The 9,265-nt window shown below is 39.4% G+C and overlaps 1 protein-coding gene and 2 long non-coding RNA genes across 3 annotated transcripts; 1 reads left to right on the forward strand and 2 right to left on the reverse strand.

Annotated features, from left to right (window-relative positions):
• The first annotated feature begins 2,835 nt into the window (after positions 1 to 2,835).
• LOC123413095 lies at positions 2,836 to 4,000 on the forward strand. Its single transcript, XR_006613676.1, has 2 exons — positions 2,836 to 3,709; positions 3,794 to 4,000. It is a non-coding gene; the product is annotated as an uncharacterized LOC123413095 (long non-coding RNA).
• Positions 4,001 to 4,033: 33 nt separating this feature from the next.
• On the reverse strand, positions 4,034 to 4,582 carry LOC123413094. The gene is made up of 3 exons (XR_006613675.1): positions 4,525 to 4,582; positions 4,301 to 4,430; positions 4,034 to 4,207 (listed from the first exon to the last, which is right to left on the reverse strand). It is a non-coding gene; the product is annotated as an uncharacterized LOC123413094 (long non-coding RNA).
• Positions 4,583 to 6,700: 2,118 nt separating this feature from the next.
• Positions 6,701 to 7,693, reverse strand: LOC123409153. The gene is made up of 3 exons (XM_045102126.1): positions 7,143 to 7,693; positions 6,887 to 7,039; positions 6,701 to 6,816 (listed from the first exon to the last, which is right to left on the reverse strand). Exons 1-3 carry the CDS (start codon positions 7,462 to 7,464, stop codon positions 6,701 to 6,703), a joined length of 591 nt encoding a protein of 196 aa, XP_044958061.1. The 5' UTR covers positions 7,465 to 7,693.
• Positions 7,694 to 9,265: the final 1,572 nt, after the last annotated feature.

The raw sequence follows: 9,265 nt of genomic DNA on the forward strand, positions 1-9,265 counted from the left end.
CTTCTTTCATTTCCTTCAATCCATACTGCAGCTACCTCCGAATTGATTGGCTCATTGTATCTTCTTTGGTCCAATCTCTGGTCAAGGTTCAAGATGAGTCTGTAGTCCTCAAGGTTTTTTGGCTTGTCCGAAACTCCTAAACTGTTGAGAGTATGGGTTACCGCGTAGGATATCTGTTATTATTCCAATCACATGCTTGTCTTGTTCGTATATTTCGTCACGACAATTGCGGTATCGATGTTCTAAGCTTGGATCATCGTCGTAGAAGTATAGTTGGAGATGCTTTGGTTCTGAGTCACTGTCACCAAATGAGTGTATGTTGTGATGTATTTGACCATGTGCTCAAAAGGTGTAAATACCGGTCGTTCGCAGTCAGTCGTGTCTTTGTCAAGCTGGCAGTAAAGAGTAGTACTCCCTCCGTTCCTAAATATAAGTCTTTGTAGGGATTCTATTAGAGGACTACATACGGATGTATATAGACATACTTTAGAGTGTAGATTCATTCATTTTGCTTCGTATGTAGTCATCTAGTGAAATCTCTTAAAAGACTTATATTTAGGAACGGAGGGAGTAAATGAGAAGTGCCCATTGAAAAATCTTATATTTTGCCGAAAATGTCTTGCATCAGAGTCATTGCTTGTCCAAAGTCTCATGAGTTCAGGTGGAGTAATTGTATTGGCTAGTCTTATCTGTCCTTTTTTATAGCATAATCCCTTACTTTCATACTTGAATTTGGTTGCATGGCAGAATCTGCAATCTTCTTCTTTTTCGAGCATGTTTGAGCTTGTTGGTATGTTGTTGTAGACGAAATCATATGGATCCGGGTTGAGAGCTTCCTCATCATCTATGATTTCAATTTCCAATTGTCCGCCCCACTCTATTTTGATATGGAACATGTTGAATTTAGTAAGTAGTATTATAATTGTGCAAATTTATTTCAATTGTATTAAGCATACCTTCACCGGTGAACAATTATTCATCTTTGTCCGTGTCTTCTTCAAATATGACTCCATCATTACCTATGTTGTAATTTTTGAGTGTATATATTTGTTTGTATTGCCTAAGAACATATATGTAATTGATAACCTTACCGATAACATCATTGTCGATTGATTTTACTGCCTCATTTATTTCCTTAATGCTTGCTTCTTGCTCATATATTACTCCATCATCACCTATTTAATAATTTATCATCATCTATTAAATGTTTAAAAAAAGTATTAATGTGCAATTTAAAAACTTACAGTGATCATCATTGCATAATGATTGTATTCGTGCTTGCACATCTTTGATTGTTACAAGATTTGTGGTGGGTATGTTTGGCCATAAAGCCACTTTTCTATGATCATCATTGTATAATGATTGTATTGGTGCATCTGTTTCTCTGACGCTTGGAAACATTGAGGATGTGATGTCTGTCCAGAATAGATGGTTAGTTGTATAGTCATATTTGTATTTACTTGCAATGCGAGTATTAAATCAGGATTATTACCGTAAGTCGTGACTTCTGGCTGCTGTAGAGTTTGATTGTTTTCATTGGAGTTTTCCGTCGTTGTAGCATCTTCTTTTGATGACATGGAAATAGTTTGTTTCCGTCTTTTTGCGAATTCTTCGTTACGATGTTGTAGCAACGCTTGCCTTTTTCCCGCTCGCACATGATCCATGTGTTTAGATGTAAATGTAGAAGTGCTAACATTCTGTTCAGTTGCGACATATTCAGGATTTTCCGTTGCTATTGAGTCTTTGGATGGTGTGTTCCGTATCATTTGACGGCGAGCTTCTATTTGTTTAAATCTCGCTTTCTTCTTTTCTGGTTGCATATTTGCATATCTTTGTTTTTCTTGTGCGCTTTTTGTTGTCTTTGCTGAATCTTTCTTTTGTTGATAGGCTTCACGGCGTTTTCTATTTTTCTCCTGCTTTTCTTCTTTGCTCATTCGTTCATACCGCTCTCTATCTCTCTTTCTTCCTTTTTCCTTAGCATCCATGATTTGAGATTATGGTCCAAATGCTTTCCTGCATGAAAGAAATAAATATTTATAATGCCAAACATGATATTTTTTTAGTGCATTGAGGGTGGGGCCAAGCCCGTGTCCACGGAGATTGATAGAGAATAATGCTTATACATGTAAACATTTAACAAAAATACCTGATATAAAGCTGACTTGCCAAACAATTTAATTGAACAGAAGGCAGTAGCACAAGGCCACACGTGAAACTGATCCTTTGATTCAACAAAGGCTTGGTATGATTTGTTGATTTGTAGCACCAACGGTGCAGTATTTGTAGAACCAAGTGTAAATTGTGAAACTGACCTTTTGACCTGTTGATTTGTAACATCAACGGTGCAGTATTTTTAGAACCAACGGCTGGAGAAACCGACTCGTATACGGTTAGAGAAACTGACTCGTATACGGCTGTAGACACGGGTGGAGAAACTGACTCGTATACGGCTGGAGACACGGGTTTTTGGAACTGACTCGTATACGGCTGGAGACACGGCTGCTGACACGGCTGCTGACTCGTATACGGCTGGAGACACGGGTAGAGAAACTGACTCGCCGGCGCACCAGCTGCTCCACCGGCACGCCCGCTATCCTGCATGTCACCCGAATGCTCGGTGCGTTAGTCCCAAGAATCAAAGGACGGCGTAGGGAGATGGGATTGGGACACGGACTGCGCGCATCGGTGGACGGCGGAGGCGGCGGTGGGCGAGAGAGGAGGGAGGCCGCCGCTGCACTGCTGCGCCGACGCGGACGCCGACGCCGCGTCGTCCGTGGCCATGGCCGCCGCCGCTGACGATGACGACGACGACGCTGCGTCGCCCATCCTCACGCCGTCGTGGCGCCGACCGGAGAAGAGGCCGTCAAAGAGGCCCATCGCGGTGCGTGGCGGCCGGCCGCATCGCCCGTGGCTCCGTCAAGCGCACGCGCACGTACGCCCGGCCAAGGCGGCAAAGGGGGATCGCGCATGCCGTGGCGTGCTCCGGACGCGCTGCCCTTCTCGGGGAAGCACAACTCCGTCGGCCCGGGGTCCACGGTGCCCGAGGAGCAGCGGCAATCGGCGCAGCAGGAGCCTTGAGCTGAAGGAGTCGTCTCCATGTTGTCCTCGATCGAGGTTACTTACATGTGGAACTACTTACTAGGTACGTGCCTGACTGATGGCCATTAGATCGAGTTTGCCGCGAAAATTACATAACGGCATAAATTTTCCTCTTGTTTTCGTGTACATTCTACCAGTGATCTGTTACCTGTTAGATCTGCATACTCCTCCAGCTGAGCTCGTTGTCACTGCTCCGGTTAAGTAAAGGTGATCGATACTGGCTAGTGGCTTGAGCAAGGAATCAACTAACTATATCTACATGATGGAAAGATGAGCTTCCTTTTGCCTCGTGTGCTTATAAATGACTCTGCCTATTTATGCATCATTAGCTGAATCAAATTCTCATTCCGATAGAGCAGGGCGCCTGTCTTTCCTCAACCCCCTGTTCTTTTAGAAATTGAAAGTGATGAATTATCAGCTTTCAGAGTGAGTGAGTGAGTGAGTGTGTGTGCGTGTGCGTGCAGCAAAAGTTTGGCAGAGCGAGTGAATCTTCGACCGTTTGTCATTTACCCCCATTATTGCTGCCAAGTGCCAACATATGGAGCTACCGGGCCCTGGCCTCCTTCTTCTTCACCGTCTCTCATGGTCTCACTCTGCCAGCTAAAACAATGTTGGTATTGTTCTCACTAAATAAGATAGGTGTTGTTAGCCATGCTGAATACTAATTATTCTGTGTCATGGATTGCACTTGTAGATCTTGTCTCGGTAAACTGGCTTGGCAACGGTGAGCAAAGAAAAAAACAGAGGTTGATGCTCTGGTTCAGATTATGTACATGTCACCAATGAAGTACTTTTAATTGATTGGTAACAGCCTGTCAGGCACATTAGAGATCAAGCATAAAAACACTTGCTAGCTTACAACAGTATGGAAGTACAGAAAGCACACTATCATTACACGGTTTCTTAAGGGGTTTGCTTCTATTTATGTTTTAGGTTGGCTGTGTGATTGAGGAGAGCCAGTCGTGAGCAAGGAATTCCCCTCCTTGCGCAAGTCGTTCCATGTGCACCTTGATACTTTGTGATGACACATTATATAGATGATGGTCTCGGCCCATATTTCGGCCATCACCTTCCAGCGGAGATCATCTTCAGAAATAGCATGCACGTCCTGTTTGAGCAAATAGTAGTTAGTATGAAAAAACAATCAATCTTTAAAAAATAATTTGTTATTACGAAATCTTTCAAATTGTACTATATTTACCAGATTTAAATTGGATTTTCCTGATACAACTGATGAATTCAAGTACACCGACAAGCATGTTATCTTCACATTCATTGTCCTTGAATGTTAATAGTTGGCCCAAAATTAGTTTTCTGAGTTCATATCCATCCTGTACAACCATTATTTTTGTAAACGAATGGCATCAAAATTAGATGTGTAATTATAATATAACATTAAATGATCTATATTGTCTTGATATTTACCTTTATAAATGGCAAATGTGGTCTTTCATCTTCCCATGTGGACATGAACAGGGGAACAGTATAACCGGAAAGTTCCCTTATATATAAGAATATATATGTTATTAATTTAAATTTAAATTCATTTTTAAAACAACAAATTATCACTATATAATATTCATCTATTCAAAAATACCTGTTGTAAATTGGAATATCATCTAGGATTATTTGATGCCATAGAAGAATATTCTCGTTCCATCTAGACCGAGGGCATGCCTTTGACATTGCTTTTGGTAAGTGTTCTGCAATTCATATAATTTTGTGCACATATTTTACGAGTGGGTTGCATCTGTAAATCGGATTAATAGGAGCAGGGTCCAAAATATAAACCGTTCTGGTATCTTTGTCCAATGTGAATAAAATGAAATCATTGTTGGATTGTACTGGAATATGGATCTGAAATAGGATACATATATTAGATGTAATAAAAAATGTGTGGTCCAAAGTATACAAAAGTGCTCTTACCGATTTGCATTTTGAAACATTATATTTGATACCAGGCCAACTACGAACAAAATTTGTTAGTTGTTCGACATCTAACTTTTTACGAAAATCTGGGTGCCGTCCAAAATCAGTAGTCATCTAGCACATAAAAATAATTGGTTATAAAAGTGATTAAAAATAAGAATATAGAAAAAAGTAAATATTGAATTTAAGAACGTACCCAAAATTTCATGTCCATATAATGTTTTGCTATCAATTGTTTTGTTTTTTGTGTTGTTTGGATGTTATCAAACATAAACTTCCCTATGACCAAATTAAAGCAATCTCGGTCCATAGGTAAATCATCCTTTAGCATTCCTTGTAGTTTTTTGGGAGACAAGCTTATTGGATATGGCTTTGAACTTTGGATCCATACTTTCCTGGTAATGGAAAAAATTAAGATAATGAATCAATAAGAAAATAAGTAAGATATTGTACAATTGTATTACTAATTTGAAATGACTTACTCCAAAATCTCGGTGTAATTGATGGATTTAATGAAGCTACAAAGTCCAGATGTTAACTCATGTAAGCTCATATTAGAAAGAATAGATATCAGTGATCTGTATTTCATTTCAATCGATAATGGGATTTTTTGTTTTGAGTTTTTTATATCATCTAGACTTTCCAATATTTGAACATCATCAGGATCTCCATTGGTGTCATCGTCAGTTTCTTCAACGATTGTAGTGATTGATGCAGTGTTTGTTTTCCAACATAATAGTATGCTGGCTAACTTAAACCTAAATGAAGTAATCATTTCGTGTGCAATATAAACAATTATTAGTATATTTTCAAAAATTAACATACTTTATGTAAAATTGATATACTTTCTATTAAAAAGAAGACATATACCTGTGTAGTTGCGTATGATAGTGCACTTCCGGTGAAATATTCCATAAATTTGACCATAAATAAACCACATGAAGAACTGTCTTTTTGAACTGGCTTTTGAAATTGTTCCGTGATCTTCCATTCAGTAAGATCAACGTATTTTCAATCCTCGTTAATCAAGTTTTGACTTTTAATAAGGTCCAAATGAAATTGTATTCCTCGTAGTTGAAAAAGATTTAGTGAACTGAAAAGATAGACATTAACAATGTATGAATGTATGTCATTTACATGTAGGATTAGAACTGATGATGTAACTAACCGTAATAGAGAGATCATCTCGGTCAAACTTCCAACACAATGAGTCCAGTACTTGAATCTCACGTTTTTTGGAATTTAAAATAGCTAAATACCAATGTGTGTTGCTGGTATTTATTGGAAGTTCAATATGTAATAAAGATAATTAGGAACATAAAAATAAATATTGATTGAAACACGAACATGAAAATTATGGATACGGATATTACCATGTCATGCTCCATATATTTCTTGACAATCTCTGTAATGAAGGCACTATTTTGTTGTATGCCAAGGTTACCATCCCGTTTTAATAGTGAGATAACAAAAGGACTCTCAAAATATACTTTATTGCCATTCTGGACATGTATTTGATCCTTTATACAACATATATATGCATCGATCACCTATAATTAAAATTATTTTTAAACAAATACATTAGTAATAGATATTAGTGATTAGAAACTTATTTCTGTTTCAGTAAAGGTATACTTACATCATCGTTTACCCACTCTTTTTCATCAAGCAATCACATCAATTGATTTTGTAACACAGTACTTCCATCTATCTGAACCAACTCTTGTTTTCTCAAAGATGATTCAATTATTATATGAGCACATAGATCATAATCGGTCAATGTATAGTCTGCAAAAAAAATCAAATAATTTAAGAATATATTGGATAGAGAAGTACACAGAATAAATGAAACAAATACCTTGTGGTAGATAATCATATTTTTGAACAATTTTGATCTCTTTATTTAAATCTGGTTCCTTAACATCATGTAATGGTAAAACAGAAGATAATGTCGAGCTAGATGGGGATGGAGGTGATGCCAATGAATCATGATCTATCTGAATGTCTGATTCTGACACAATTGATTCAAAACATTCAGAATTTGGAGTAGATGCTGACATATAATTTAAGAATATATTGCATAAAAAAGTACATAAAATAAATGAAACAAATACCTTGTGGTAGATAATCATATTTTTGAACAATTTTGATCTCTTTATTTGAATCTGGTTCCTTAACATCATGTAATGGTAAAACAGAAGATAATGTCGAGCTAGATGAGGATGGAGGTGATGCCAATGGATCACGATCTATCTGAATGTTTGATTCCGCCACAATTGATTCAAAACATTCAGAATTTCGAGAAGATCCTGACATAGTTGGTGACATTGGTTTTGGCTCCAGAACACCTAATTCTTTTTTTTTTGAAGGACGGTTATTCAAATCCTCTATAATGTTCAGTTCAGCAATGTCATCTATTTCCTGCAGCAACAACATAATTATAATTATCTCAAATAGATTATCAACTATATATATTACTAATCATCCTTCATAAATTGAAGTCCTTCCAATTCATGTGTGTACCAGTAATACCACGTGCACTTCAACCATAACAGAAAAAAAAACACACCACCAAACCCATTAAAAACTGAAAGAGAGCATCAACTCTACGCATGCAGATATCTGAATTTCATGTAAGTTCTTATGCTGACAGTATAAATCACTGATGCACAGGCATGGACTATGCGATGCGATGCGGGCATGATGAGGTGATAAGCGGCCCCGCGTCGATCGGGTGCGCTGCGGCCCGACGGCTGGACCGCATACATTTCGTGCTGCGCTGCATGGTGATACGCAAGTCAACAGGACTGGAAAACGCCAGCGCCGAACCAAATTCGGGTCGCCGTGAGGTTGTCTCATCTCGACTTTGTTGGTAACGTGCGAATGTCTGCACTTGCTGACGGTGGCTTGCCGCATGTGCGTTTCTTTTCGTTTCTTCTTTTCTCTGTTTTTTGCTGTCCAGGGCAGATTATATTCTCTGTTTCTCTTCCTACTCTGATGTCTTGTCTTTTTTCTTCTTCTCTTGCAGCAAATTATTTTCTGTGCTTAACATGCGATTTCTTCCCATGTCTTTCCTGGCTCACTATTGGATCAGAACAGAATCTCAACATAATCTAAATGAGCCGGGCATGGCAAGTGCCCCAAAGTGAGCTGGCCTAAATGGGTTGTCTGCTCACTACCGTGTGCTTGCCGGTGCTGGTGCTGTTGGGGTGGTGCGATCTACTATGGGTTAACCCTATTCAGTAGAGACCTAGCATGACATGCTCGTGGTGGGTGCTCCCCCATTTCCATGATTCTATATTGCGCTACGACTGACTCTGTTCACTTCAGTCCATCACCTCTTCTGGTTGCTTCCCCTGTTGCTGCTGCTACGTGTTTTGCATGCCCGTGTCAGATCGTCTGGGCCAGAAAATTTGATCTCCCAGTGTACCTTGTTGGCCTTTTGCTGGTGGCCAGCTTGGACGAGTACAACATGATCTGGGCTCTTGGTTGGCGTCATTGAGCGCCGACACACACACGGAGTTAAGGACACGCACGTGCAGGTCGGTGGTGATCGTGCTACTGTTTTTATACATTGTTAACCTGCTTATTAGTATAGGCTACTGATGAGAAGTTATCTCTAGCTGCGTCGGACGGTTGTCCGTTCTTTGCGTTTCTGTTATTGCACGTGCTCTACTACTGCACGCATGCACGGTGCTTGAGATTGATTGATGGCTGGCTGCTACGGTAACAAAAGTTCTTCCTTGACGTTTAGGAATTCTTCTTGCTACTTTTCTTGTTTGCGTCGGTTTTTCCCTTAAAGAGGAAAGGTGATGCAGCACAGGAGCAGTAAGTATTTCCCTTAGTTTGAGAATCATAGACCGATACTTTCTGCATCTACTACTATTACTCCACACATCAACCGCTATCCAGGATGCATCTAGTGTATTGAGTTCATGACGAACATAGTAACGCCTTAAGCCAGATGACATGATGTAGAGGGATAATCTCAAACCAATGATGAAAACCCCATCTTTTTACCCTTGATGGCAACAACACGATGCCTGGCTCGCTACCCCTTCTATCACTGGGTGATGTCACCGCACGGTATGAACCCAAAACGAAGCACTTCTCCAATTGCAAAAATCATAGATCTAGTTGGCCAGACAAAACCCACAACTCGAAGAGAATTACAAGGATATGAAATCATGCATAAGAGAGATCAGAAAAAACTCAAATAAGATTCATAGATAATCTG

This window comes from Hordeum vulgare, chromosome 7H, assembly GCF_904849725.1.
Source record: "Hordeum vulgare subsp. vulgare chromosome 7H, MorexV3_pseudomolecules_assembly, whole genome shotgun sequence".
Classification (NCBI taxonomy): Eukaryota; Viridiplantae; Streptophyta; class Magnoliopsida; order Poales; family Poaceae; genus Hordeum; species Hordeum vulgare.